The sequence below is a fragment of the Melospiza melodia genome (assembly GCF_035770615.1).
Source record: "Melospiza melodia melodia isolate bMelMel2 chromosome 7 unlocalized genomic scaffold, bMelMel2.pri SUPER_7_unloc_1, whole genome shotgun sequence".
Classification (NCBI taxonomy): Eukaryota; Metazoa; Chordata; class Aves; order Passeriformes; family Passerellidae; genus Melospiza; species Melospiza melodia.
In genome coordinates, this window is record NW_026948497.1 from 5,003,013 (window position 1) to 5,016,858 (window position 13,846).

Below are 13,846 nucleotides of genomic sequence, written 5' to 3' on the forward strand. Positions count from 1 at the left end.
CGGGACACAGCCAGATGGAGGAAGCAGGAAGAGGTGATGTCACTGCCCCCCCTCCTCCCCCCTCGGGGCCAGGGCAGTGTGCCCAATGTCCCCCCGATGTCCCCAACGGCACCCAGTGTCCCCTCAGGGTCCCAACAAGGCTCAAGTGTCCCCCAGTGTCCTGTTGGGGACACGGGCGACACACCAGGGTCCTGTTGGGGACACTGAAGGGACATTGGGGACATCGTGGTAACCCAAAGCGGCACAGCGAACGTCAGGGTGGCCCCAGTGTCCCCAAGAGAAGGACACAGGGGTGTCCCCAAGGTCCCCAACAGGACCCCGGTGAGTCCCTGGTATCCCCAGCTGGATATCAGGGGGACACTTGGGCCTTGTGGGGGACATTGGGGCAACACCAGGGCCATGTAGGGACACTCAGGGGACATCGGGGCTCCATTGGGGACATCGAGGGGACATTGGGGGGACCCTGCCCTGGCCCTACAGGTGGGGGGAGGCACAGGGGACAGTGATGTCACCTCTTCCTGCTCCCTCCATCTGGCCATGCCACATTCCCGTGTGTCCCCAGCTGTCACCTGGGTGTGTTTGTCACCTGGAGTGTCCCCAGAGTGTCGCCAGAGTGTCCCCAGTGGCCATGGAGCCCCGCGAGGTGCGACAATCCCTGCATGGGGGGACACGAGGGTGACAGAGGGGACAGGAGGGTGTGGCAGGAAGGGGGAAGGCGACAGAGGGGTGGAGGGGACCGAGGGTGGCAGAGGGGACAGCAGGAGAGTGGCAGGGGGTGGCAGAGGGGACTAGGGGGTGGCAAAGAGACAGAGGGGACAGCAGAGCCCTGCAGGAGGGAACAAAGGGGACTTACGGCTACAGCAGGAGGCCGTAAGTGCCACCAGGTCCCTGACACCTCCCCTGTCCCCTCCCCAGCTGTCCCCTTCTCAGGTGCTCTGGGCGCTGGTGGCCGTGGTGGCCACCCTGGGCAAGGTGGCGGCCACCGTGACCGGGCCGCAGAGGGACGAGCAGCAGCGCGTGTCCCCAGAGTGTCCCCAGAGTCCCTGAGGAGCTTTGCCTGGAGCCTCCATAAGGCCCTGAACCACCGTGGTGTCACCTCCCTGGGCCACCGCAGTGTCCCCTCCCTGGGCCAGTCCCTGGCCACCCTCGGGTCCACCCCAGGCACCACCTGGGCCAAGGTGAGAGCCTCAGCCTGGGCCTGGCAGGAGTCGGTGGTGCCTGCTTGGAGAGAGTTGGTACCTGCTGGCCTGGGGGACCTCCGTGTTCTGTGAGGCTTGTGAGGACAAGGCCACCACCGAGGCCACCACCCAGGCCACCACTGAGGTCATCACCAGGTCGAGGACCTGCAGGATGAGACCACCTCAGGGAGACAGCTGGGGACAACCTGGTGGCCACGGCCCAGCAGTCACCAGTGGCCCTGGACAGGGAGCAGGTGGCCTCAGCAGGGGCTGCACAGGAGTGGCCTCAGCAGCAGCCACCGAGGAGGAGGAGGAGGCAGCCAGCGAGGAGGAGGCGGCCATCAGGAGGGGACAGTGTTCGCAGGTGGCCCTGGGGCCACTGGAGCACTTGATGCTGGCATGTGACAGAGCCAGGTATTTCGTCTTCGAGATGATCCACTGGCTCAAGGCCACCAAGGCCATCCTGAAGGGGACAAATGAGGAGTCCCCCAATGTCCCCAGGGCCTTGGTGGCCACAGTGGCCAAGGCTGAGCAGCTGTGGGAGGCCAAAGCCTGCCTGGCCATGCGTCCCCTGCTGGGGACACTTGGGGACATCTGCAGGCTCCTCATGAATGCCCCTGGAAGCCCTGGTGGCTCAGGTGGCCCTGGTGGCTCTGACGGCCCTGGGAGCTCTGATGGCTCCTGTGGCCACATGGTGGCCGAGCGATGCCAAAAAGCCATCAGGGACATCCCGAGGCTGCTGCGGGATCAGTGATGTCACTGCTGTGATGTCATCAGGGCAGTGACATCATCTGGGACATCACACCTGTCCGTTCCCCCCCCCCCCCCCCCCACGTGGGAGTTGAGACAAATCTGGGGAATTTTCTGGGAAATTTCATTGATACTGTCCCAAATCCTGATGGGAGTTCCTGGGATGACATCACTGGGGACACATAAGGACACACAGAGAGGACAAACAGGGACATTCTGGGGACACACAAGGAGACTTAGGGGCACTCTGAGGACACTCAGGGGCACTCAGGGACACTCTGGGGACAGTCAGGGAAAGGGGACAGGGGTGAATGAGTCCCCTCAGCAGCTTCCAGCTTTCCACTGTGCCTGCAACAGAGCTGGGTCGTAAATGACAATTTAGCAATTGGCTTCTGTAATTCTGCATTGGCCTCTGCCATTCTGCATTGGCCTCTGCAATTCTGCATGGGCTGCAGCAATTCTGTATTTGCTTCTGCAAAAGAATACTTTCACAAGTATTCTGCTCTGGTACTTGATTATTGATTATTGATAATTCCTTGCAGTTGCTCGCTGGTTCAATATAATTGATCAGTTTATCTGTGCATCATGTAACTGATTTAATGCTGGAGTAATAAATCAATATATCATAAGCTTTAAAACACTAAAAATAGACAAATATTAAATAGATAAATAATAAATGTTAAAATAGGGACTATGCAATGTTAAAATGCTTTTGTGTAACTGACTCAAATGTAAAACAGTTCTGGTCTTTCTCACATCTGCAGACCGACTTCTCCAGGTGATGATAACAGTGACACAAACGTGACAAGAATTCATTAATTTATCAGGGGGTGTGAAACAACAGGATGGGACCAGGAGAAGAAATCAAATGTATTGACCTAATCAACAGGATGTCCTGCAGACAAGTGAGAGGTTAAAACCAAACAAGAGCTCCTGGAACATCCAAACCTCTCAGGAATATTTGAATAATGTCTAAACTCAGGAATGTGTATTTACCCCTGCCACAGAACCTGTGCACAGTTTGTGGAACACAATTAACACTGGCATTAATAAATGGGGAAAAATCTAAAGATCTAAACGTAAAGTATCTAAAGGTATAAACCAGATTCTGTGGCTCTGCTGCCAAGTTCCTACCACAGCCGGAAATGTGGCATCCTCTCCCCTGAAGGTTTGAATTCTTAATTTAAGAATTTATTACCCCTCATCCTCCCCACCCTTCCTTCTCCTTTTCCTTTTCTTCCCAAGTGCCAGACACAATTCAGGGCTTTTGTTTTCCCTCCAGAAGGTGAAGGGGGAAATCGAGGTAACCCCCAGTGCTGGGTGCCCCCCTCTTTTTACCCCTGGGCAAACTTTTAACCTTTGTCTTTCATGCTCTCCAGGCACCAGTTGGACCTAAGGGGGTGCAGGAACGATTCTTGGGGGGTCCCGGTGCCCCTCAGAGTGGGATTAGTGCTCAAAGGGGGATTGGAAGGAACCAAGGGGGTGCGGGTGCCGTTTTTGGGGGGTCCCAGGGCTCAGTGAGGGGGGGTCAGTGCTCGAGGGAGGTCAAGGGCACTGTATGGGGTGCAGGTGTGGTTTTTGGGGGGTCCTGGTTCACGATGAGGGGGGGTCAGTGCTCGAGGGGGTGTTCGGAGCACTGGAGGGGGTGCAGGTGCAGTTTTTGGGGGTCCCAGTGCCCCCCGGGGCAGGGTCAGTATTCAGCAGCAGGGGCTGCCCAGGGACCCCCCCCCGGACCCCCAAATTGCAGCCGAGTCTGCTGCAAGGCACCAAGGGGGCTCATTCACCCCCCCACCCATGCCAGACACACATGCCTTCCCAAAGTGTCCTCAGGTGTCCCCACAGTGTTCCCAGAGCATCTCTGAGTCTCCACAGAGGTGCCACCAGCCCGATGACTGCTCACTGGTGACATGGCTGTCCCTGCAGCAGCCTCAGGATGTCCTTGATGGCTCTTTGGCACTGCTCACCCACTGCAGGGCCACCATGGCCACCATGGGGATTTGAAAGGAGCCTGTGGATGTCCCCAAGTACCCCCTGCAGGTGACGCCTGAACAGGTGTGCGCTGGCCTTCCACAGCCACTCGGCCTCTGCCACCGTGGCCACCAATACCACACAGAAATCAGGGGATGGCTCCTCTGTCCCTTCCAGGGCTGACTCAATGTACCTGAGCCGGTGCTGTAGCTCCTGGCAGAATGCCATGGCTTTGTCACATGCGGCCACCAAGTGCTCCAGCAGCCCCAGGGCCATCTCCACCCACCATCCCATCTCCAGTTGTGGTGGAGCTTGGTGGCCTTCTCAACCAGCCGGGACCAGCTCTCCGTGAGCATGTCCACCCACTCCCACCAGACGCTGGCCTCAGCTCTCACATCAGCCCAGGTGGTCCCAGGGGTGGCCCCGAGGTTGGCCAAGGCCCAGCCCAGGGAGGTGAAATCAAGATGGTCCATGCAGGTGAGACTGATGGGACGCAGAGCGATACCATAGTGCCACCAGGGGTATCAGCTGCTGTGGCCCAGGGAGGTGTCACTGGTGGAGCAGGCTGTCCTGGAGGTGATCCATGAAGGTCTCCAGGGCCTTGTTCAGGGACCCTGGGAAAAAGCCCTGCGTCGGTGGCCAGCAGCTCGCCCAGGATGGCCACCATGGCCACCAGCAGCTCCAGCACTTGAAGGGGACAGGGGTGGTGTCAGCTGGCACTTGTGACCTCCTGCGGGGGCCCCTGTACTCTCCCGGGGTCCCCTTTCTCCACTCCCTGGAGGGCTCTGCTGTCTCGTCTGTCCCTTTGTCACCCCCTTATCCCCTCTGCGACCCCGTGTTGTCCCCTCTGCCATGCCCCTGCCACTCTGAGTCCCCTCCACCCCTCTGTCACCTCCTCCCTTCCTGCCACGCCCTCCTGTCCCCTTTGCGATCCCCTGTCCCCTCCCGCCACCCCAAGCCGAGCTTCTCGCACCTTGTGGGGCTCCATGGCTGCTGGGGACACTCCGGGAACACTCTGGGGACACTCCGGAGGGCGAACATGGCCGGGTGACAAGCCCCTGTCCCAGCCGAGAACAGGCCTGAATAACGGCCCAAGCTGGGAGGGACAGAGGGACATGAGTCACCCCCCAGGCCCTGTCTCCACATGGCCACGGCCCGCTGGCGGCCCCACTGGTGGCCAAGTGACATCGTGATGTCCCCTCACCCGCTGGGCCACCTGGCAGGACACGGCCACCACGGGCAGGGCCAGCAGCAGGTGACCGTCCATGCCACCCCCAGGGACACTGCGGGGACACGGGGACACTGGACAGGTGGCACCAGGGACACAGCAGTGCCACCCATGCAGTGGCACCAGTTTGATCCCACTGCAACCAGTTCAGTCCCAGTGTCCCTGTGCCACTGCCACCAGCCCTGTCCCAGTGTCCCCAGTTCCATCCCTGTGCCACCAACCCAGTGTCCCCAGGGCTGCCCCACTGTCACCACCCCAGTGCCACCAGTTCTATCCCACTGTCACTGCCCCAGTGTCCCCAGGGCTGTCCCAGTGCCACCACCCCTGTGTCATTCCAGGGCCACCAACCAACAGCCACATCTATGACATCATGGGGGGAGGGGACAGGTGGGATTTTGAGGGTCCCAGGTGGTTTTTGGGGAGGTCCAGGTGAGTTTTGGGTGGGTCCAGATGTTTTTGGGGCAGTTCTAGGTGTTCCTGCATGGGTCCAGGTGTCCCTGGGGGGATCCAGGTGGGTTTTGGGGAGATCCAGGTGTCCTTGAGGGGGGTTCAATTGTCCCAGGGTTGATCCAGGTGCTTTTTGGGACGGGTCCAGGTGCTTTTTGGGGCGATCCAGGTAACTTTGAGGGAATCCAGGTGAGGGGCGTTCAGGTGTCCCAGGGGTGATCCAGGTGGCATTTCCAGGTGTTTTTGGGAGAGTTCCAGGGGTCCCGGGGGCAGTTCCAGGTGTTCCTCTGTGGGTCCAGGTGCTTTTTGTGGGGGATCCAGGTGTGTCTGGGCAGGGTGCAGGTGCCCAGGTGTGCTGGGAACTGGTGATCCAGGTGTGCAGGAACCCAAATATCTGGGTGGGATGGAACTCAGGTGTGAGGGTTCCAGGTGTGAGGGTGTGGGTTGGACCTGGCTATCCAGTTGTGATGTCACCTGGTTATGACATCACCCACCCATCCACCCAGGTGTGATGTCACCAGCTCACCTTGCCATGACATCACCTGCCCACACCCGCTCTCCTGCCCAGGTGTGACGTGACCCCCGCCTGGTGTGACATCATCCAGGTGTGTGACCTCCAGGCTCACCTGGGCGTGACGTCACCATTGTACCCAGCTGTCCCCTCCCTCCTCACCTGTCCACACTCCCAGGTATGATGTCATCAACTCCACCAGGTGTGATGTCACCACCCCTCCCCGGGTGTGTCACCCCCCCAGGTGTGATAATGTCACTCCCATGACATCACCCTGAGTCCCCCCATGTCCCTGTCCCCCCACAGGTGCCCGTGTGCCTCACAAACCTGTCCCTGCACCTGTCCAGGTGCGGCAGGTGTCACTCAGGTGTCCCAGGTGTGTCTAAAGGTTGGAAATGGGGGTGTGTATTCTATCCAACCTGGTGGGGCTGTTCTCTTCTGCTCATTGGGCAGTTTTCTTTATCGCTTCCACAGTCAGTCCTCCCTCCAGGACATATCTTCTGTTAATGAGCCATTAATAATTATTTATCTTCTGTTCATGGGCCATTGAGTGTCACTGCATGGATGATAAAAATTCCATTATCCCATTGGGAGTTCCTCCGCCCAGGGAGAGGAGCCAAGCTCTCCTACCTGGATAATATCAGATTTGGAACACCAGAGAGCCTTTCCCACTGCATTCCCAGAGGAGCAGCTTTCTTCTTATTTTGGTTTTTGACTTTATTTTGATTATTTTTATATTTTTACTTTATTTTTACTACTTTTATTCTTATTTTTATTTTCTTTTTATATTGTTTTTATTTCTCTCTTTTAAATTTTTTCAATTTTGTTTTTATTCTTCATTTTATTTTTATCTTATTTATATTCTTATTTCTATATTTAGATTATTTATTATTTTATTTTTTATTTTTTATTTTATTTTTACCTAATTTTTATTTTTATTTCTCTTTTTATTATTTATTGCTTTGTTTTATTTTTATTTTTTATTTTATATTATTTTTATTTCTATATTTTATTTATTTTATCTTATTTCATTTTTTATTTTACTTTCTTTTTATACTTCATTTTATTTTTATCTTTATTTCCAGATTTTTATTTTATTTTATTTTATTTTCCTTCCCAAACAAAGAACTGTTATTCTTGCTCCCATATCTTTCCCTGAGCGCCTTTTAATTTCAAATTTATAACAATTCAGAGGGAGGTGGTTCACATTTTCCATTTCGGGGGTCTCCTGCCTTCCTCAGCATACACCTCTCTGTTCAAGATACACCAAAATACCCCAAAATTACATCCAAATACCCTAACAGACCCTGGAATTACCCCAAATCACCCCAAAAATACCAAAATACCCTGAAATCCCAACAGGGACCCCAAAATTACCTCAAAACACCCCAAAATTCCATCAGGGACCGCAAAATTACCCCAAATGACCCCAAAAATTCCACCAAAATATCCCAAAGTCCCATCAGGGACCCCGAAATTACCCCAAAATCCAGTCACAGGCTCCCTAAAATCCTATCAGAGACCCTGAAATTGCACCAAAATCCCCCCAAATTACCCCCTCCCCCAAAATATGATCAAGAACCCCTGAAATCCCATCAGGGACCCTGAAATTGCAGCAAATCACCCCCAAATCCCATCAGGGATGCCCAAAGTTCCATCAGGGATCCCAAAATTACCCTAAATACCCCAAAATTCCATCAAAATCCCATCAGGGACCCCCAATATCTGGTCAGAGACCCCAAAATTACACCAAAATACCTCAAAATCCTGTCAGAGACCCCCAAAATCAAGTCAGGGACCTTGAAATTACCCAAAAAGACACTGAAATCCCAGCAGGAATGCTCAAAATCAGTCCAGGGACCCCAAAATTACTCCAAAATACCCCGAAATTACTGCAAATACCCCCAGAATCCAGTCAGGGACCCAAAAATCACATGAGATTTCCCTAAAATCTAGCCAGGGACTCCAAAATTACCACAAATCCCCCAAAATTGCCCCAAATCTGGTCAAGGACCCCCCAAGGTCACCCCAAAATCATGCCAGGCCCCCCAAAATTCTGTAAAAAACCCTCAAATCCAGTAAAGGACCCCCAAAATCCCTCTATATTCCCTCAGTACCCTCAAATTCCCTCAGGACCCCCTCAAACTCCTCCCCAAATCCCCCCACGACCCCAATTCTCCCTCAGGACCCCCCAAAATCCCTCTCACATTCCCCCCCCAATCCTGTCAGAATCCCCAAACCCCCTCAGGAGCCCCAATTCTCCCTCACAACCACCCAAAATCCACCAAAAGCCCCTCAAGAACCCCCTCAGATCCCCTCAGGACCCTCAATTCAGCCTCAGAACCCCACAAAATCCACCTCAAACCCCTTCCAGACCCCCAATTCTCCCTCAGATCACCCCAAACCCCCTCAGAACCCCTCACATCCCCTCCGCACCCCCAGGTCTCCCTCAGGACTCCCCCAGTCCCCCTCAGATCTTTCTAAATCCCCTCAGGATCCCCTAAAACCTCTCACGTCCCCTCAGGACCCCCCAAACCCCCTCAGGACCCTCCACATCCCCTCATGTGAAAAGTGCATATTATATGGCTCTATGCAGATATTTACTGTGTGTATTATGTTGTATTGATTAGTAGTGCTGTATTAACATTTTAATAGTATTGTAAATGTAGTTTTGTAGTTAAAATGTAACTTTTGTAGTTACAATAGAAACCATATATGTGAGATATTTTTTTTAAGAAAAGAATGAGGTACTCTCACCAGATAGCAGCCACAAGACACCAAAATCTTTCAGAGAAAGAGAATTTGTTGCTCCCTTATCAGAAGAAACGAACTTCTTCCCGCCTCGCTCAGCCCTGAAGTCAGGATTCAGAGGAAGAAGTTGACACTGACCAGACAGAATCCTGTGTTTGAATGGAATTTATGCATCATGTATGAGATGTATGAATATGCAACAGGCTATTGCTTTTAAGGGTTAATCCTTTGTTAACGGGTGTCCTATTTTGGGTTTATTATGCCCAGAAAGAGGTACCCAGACCGTCCGTAACTCTTTGTTCTTATTGTCTCGTATTGTCCTAATCTCAATTGTTCAAATTTTTATTATTCTAATCATATTGCTATTTTTTAAAAAATTATATTGCTATTTTTATAACCATTTCATTACTATTCAACCTTTAGAACTTTAAAAATAAGTGGCGTTTTCACACCTCAGGACCCCAGATCTCCTCAGGACCCCCCAGTTTCCCTCACACCCCCAGATACCCCCCCAGCCCCTCCTCACCGTCCCCCCCTCTCCCGGTGCTGGCCGCGGCCGCTGCCGCCCGCCCGGGGCCGTTTCCGTTCCCCGTTTCCCGTGTTGTCGCCTCGCCCCTTTCCGGAGTTCTCCTGAGGCGCCTCCGCCGTTACCGCGCTCCGTTCCTGGGGCCACTTCTGGGCCGGGAGCGGCTCGTTCGACCCCCGGAGCGTCCACAGAGCGGGGTCCCCAGTGAGCATGGAGCCCCAAGAGGTGCGACAGGGGAGGGGAGAGGGGGACAGAGGGGACCGGGGGGGGGGGGGGCAGTGGGGGATGGAGGGGACGGGGGAATGGCAGAGGGGACAGTAGAGGGGCAGGGGGCGGGAGGGGCTAAGAGGGGAGGGTAAAGGGGTGGCAGAGGAGCAAGAGGCTGACAAAGGGACGGAGGGGACAAAGGGGACCCCTCAGTGCCAGGGGGCCACGGCAGGAGGCCTTAAGAGCCACCAGGTCCCTGACACCTCCCCTGTCCCCTCCCCAGCTGTCCCCGGCCCCGCTGCAGCCACAGGTCACCGTGGTGGCCATCCTGGGCAGCTGCTGGCCACCCTGCCCAGGCGGGACGAGGAAATGCTGCTCGTGTCCACAAGGTGCCTGTACCGGGACCTGGAGGATTTCACCAGGGAGCTCCAGACCACCCTGTACCGCATTGATGACAGCTGGAGGCGCTGCAATGTCACCTCCGATGATGATGACCCTGTCACCTTCCTGAGTGAGGCCCTGTCTGCCTACAAGTACACCCCATGGACCACCTTGGATGATGTGACAATGGCAGCCAGCAAGTGGCACCGGTCGATGTCTGTGCTTGTGAACAGATGGGCCCAGCTGGCCTGGGCAGCCACCAGGGCTCTACAACATCTGCTGGAGGGCGGCCACCAAGGCGGCCACTGCCACCGCCAGGGCCAGGGAGCTGCAGGCCATGGCTGCCCGTTATGGGACAGCTCAGGAAAACATGGTGGAGCTGGGTCAGGCAGGGAGGAGGGGCCAACGTGGTGGCCAGGCCTGAACCCTGGGTGAGGAGAGAGGCCAGGGTGGCTGCCAGCCAGGCAACAAGAGCCACCATGGTGAGACAGCGGGTGGAGGTGGCCCTGGGGCTGCTGGAGCGCTTGGTGGCCGCGTGTGACGAAGCCACCGCGTTCCCCTGGGAGCTGCAGCACAGGATTGGGGACATCAAGGCTGCCCTGAAGGAGACAAATGAGGTATCCCCTGATGTCCCTGAGGCCTTAGTGGCCAAGGTGGCCATGGCTGAGTGGCTGTGGGAGGCCAATGCCTGCCTGGCCAAGGATCACCTGCTGGGAACACTTGATGACATTATCACGTTCTATTTTGATGGTGGTCCCGCCAGCCCCAGTGTCTGTGAGGTGGCCAAGCGGTGCCAAAGAGTCATCAAGGACATCTCAAGGTTCCTTCAACCCTGGAGTGTCCCCAGAGCGTCTCCGCTGGGTCCCAGTGAGCATGGAGCTCCAAGAGGTGCGACGGGGGGGTTGGGGGAGAGAGGGGCAATGGAGGATTGGGATGACTGGAGGCGGGGAGGTGGGTGGTGGCAGAAGGGACAGCAGAGAGTGGCTGGGGCTACAAGTGTGGTGGTAGAGGGTGACAGAGGGGATGAGGGGGTGACAGAGAGGACAGCAGAGCCCGCCAGGAAGGGGACAAAGGGGACCCCAGGATGCCACAGGGGCCAGCACAGGAGGCCACAAGTGCCACCAGGTCCCTTACACCTCCCCTGTCCCCTCCCCAGCTGTCCCCTCCCCAGCTGCTGGAGGCTCTGGTGTCCGTGGTGGCCACTCTGGTTGATGTGATAGCCACCATGACCGGGCCACACCGGGGCGTGCGGCGCTGTGCGCCCCCAAAGTTGCTGCACGCGGCCCTGAGGATCTTCACCTGGAGCCTCCGTAAGGGCCTGGAACACCCTGGTGTCACCTCCCTGGGCCAGGCCCTGGCCACCTTTGGGGCCACCCCTGGGGCCACCTGGGCCGATGTGAGAGCCGCGGCCAGCGCCTGGCGGGAGTTGGTGGCTGCGTGTGAGGAGAGATGGAAACAGCTGGTCGAGGAGATCACCAAGCTCCGTGATGCCTGCGAGGATGTGACCCTTGCCTGGGCCAGGGACCAGCAGGACAAGGCCACCCGCAGGGGGACAGCTGGGGACAACATGGCAGCCACAGCCCAGCAGCTCATGGTGGCCCTGGACAGGGATGAGGAGGCCTCAGTGGGGGCCACACGTGATGCCCAGGTGGCAATGGCCACCGAGGCCATGGGAGAGGCTGTGGTGGCCACCAGGCGGGCGAGGGCGGCAATCAGGAGGAGACATTGGGCAGAGGTGGCCCTGGAGCCGCTGCAGCGCTTGGTGGATGCGTGTGACAAAGGCAGTGAGTTTATCAGTTACATGGAGTGCCAGCTCAGGGACATTGAGGCTGCCCTGGAGGGGACAAAGGAGGCATCCCCCAATGTCCCTGAGGACTTGGTGGCCAAAGTGGCCAAGGCTGAGCAGCTGTGGGAGGCCAGCGCCCTCCTGTTCAATCATCACCACTTGGGGACATCCACGACCTCCTCTTGAGTCCCTATGGTGGCCATGGTGGCCCCAGTGGCCCCGTCAGTCTCGCGGTGGCTGAGAGGTGCCAAAAAGTCATCGAGGATATCCCAAGGCTGCTGCAGGGACAGTGATGTCACCGCTGTGATGTCATGGGGCCGTGACATCACTGGGGAGACTTGTGGATACTCAGTTGCCACCAGCTCCTTGAGTCACCAAGAGCCCCTCCAGTGCCACCAGCGTCTTCTATCACCAGGATCTCGTGCAGGAGAACCTTGGGGGGGGTCCTTGTGCCACCAAGAGCTCCCCCAAGTGTCACCAGGACTGGCCCAGTCACTGTGTGGGGGTCCCTGGTGTCACCGGGATCTCTCTCTGTGTCACACCCTACCCTCGGGCACCCACTGGGACCGCCCTGAGCACCGGGACCCCCGAATTTCACCGTCCTCGTGCACCGGGACGCCCCCCTCAGGACCCCCCCAGGCATCAGGACCCTCGAGTTTCCCTCCCTGCTCCTCATGCACCAGGACCACCGGACCTCCCCGAGGTACCAGGACCCTCCCCTGGTGCACCGGGACCACCGGAGACCCCCCCATCAATCAGTGCTGTCATCGTTCATTGGGACCCCCCCTCAGGCACTGGGACCATCAGAAACCCCCCCAAATCACCGAGCACCGAGACTCCCCCTCGTGCACTGGGGCCGCTGGAGACTCCCCCGAATCACTGAGCACCCCCTGTGCACCAGCACCGGGACTGGACCCTCCTCGTGCCCTGATCCCCCCTCACCGAGCACCGGGACAGGGACCGGACCCCCCCTCGTGTACCGACCCCCCCGAGCACTGGGGCCGGGACCCCCTTTGTGCCCCCCCCCCCCCATCACGGGGGTTCTGCCCCCTCCCCTTTGAGCCCCCAGAGCCGCGGGACCCCCGGGAGCAGCACCGGGACTGGGGGGAGCCGGGAGTGGGACCAGGGGGGCTCCAAGTGCTGGGGGGGCACAGGGGGGTCCCCAGCACTGGGGGGGTCTCTTGGGGCTCAGTCCTGTCCCCCACTCCCGCATTGTTAGCCGGGACCCCCTGTGAGAAACACGGGTCAGAACTGAAATTTTTATAAAAGTTTGTTAAGGGATAAAATTCTGGTGCTAATTGCCAAAAGCTCACCGTTAATTAAGCCGTGTTCTTTACGTCCTGTTACATTGCAGAGGTTCATGCATATTCATTAGGGTTTATGCATATTCATAATATAATGTTAATCAAAATATATATTAGTATTATATATAGAGAGCAATACAATAGAAATATTATATATTTTATAAAAATATTTTACATTAATATATTTATACTAACATAATTTATACTTATGTATTATTAATATATTAACTAAAAATTGCTACTTTTTATATATAAAATTATGCATTTATTTTTCTATATTCTATATAAATTTTTTTCAAACATTCCTGTGAGTTCAGATGTTCTTTTGTTTGGTTTTAACCCTTGACTTGCCTCCACGCTATCTTGTGGATTAAACCAATTTATTTTATTTCTCCTTGCAGTTAAATCGTGTCGTGTTTTCACTCTCTGGTGATGAGAGAAGAATTCATAAATTCTTCTCTTTTTCCTGTGTTGCCACTGGGGTAGAACTGGGGACACTGGGACAGAAATGGGAACACTGGGCCAGGGACACTGGGACAGGATGGGGGACACTGGGATGGGACTGGTAACACTAGGGTGGTGGCACTGGGACAGGATGGGGGACACTGGGATGCTGGCATTGGGATGGAAGTGGGAACACTGAGGTGGAACTGGGAACACTGGGACAGAAATGGGAACACTGGGACAGGGACACTGGGACAGGATGGGGACACTGGGATGGTGACATTGGTATGGGGACAATGGGGCGGTGGCACTGGGCTGTCAGTGGGACAGGACTGGGGACACTGGGCTGGCACTGGGTTGCTGAT

General features: G+C 55.8%; 1 protein-coding gene across 1 annotated transcript; it reads left to right on the top strand.

Annotated features, from left to right (window-relative positions):
• Positions 1 to 9,853: 9,853 nt before the first annotated feature.
• On the top strand, positions 9,854 to 12,794 carry LOC134432865 (SWI/SNF complex subunit SMARCC1-like). Its single transcript, XM_063181743.1, has 3 exons — positions 9,854 to 10,835; positions 11,104 to 11,731; positions 12,373 to 12,794. Exons 1-3 carry the CDS (start codon positions 10,632 to 10,634, stop codon positions 12,792 to 12,794), a joined length of 1,254 nt encoding a protein of 417 aa, XP_063037813.1. The 5' UTR covers positions 9,854 to 10,631.
• Positions 12,795 to 13,846: the final 1,052 nt, after the last annotated feature.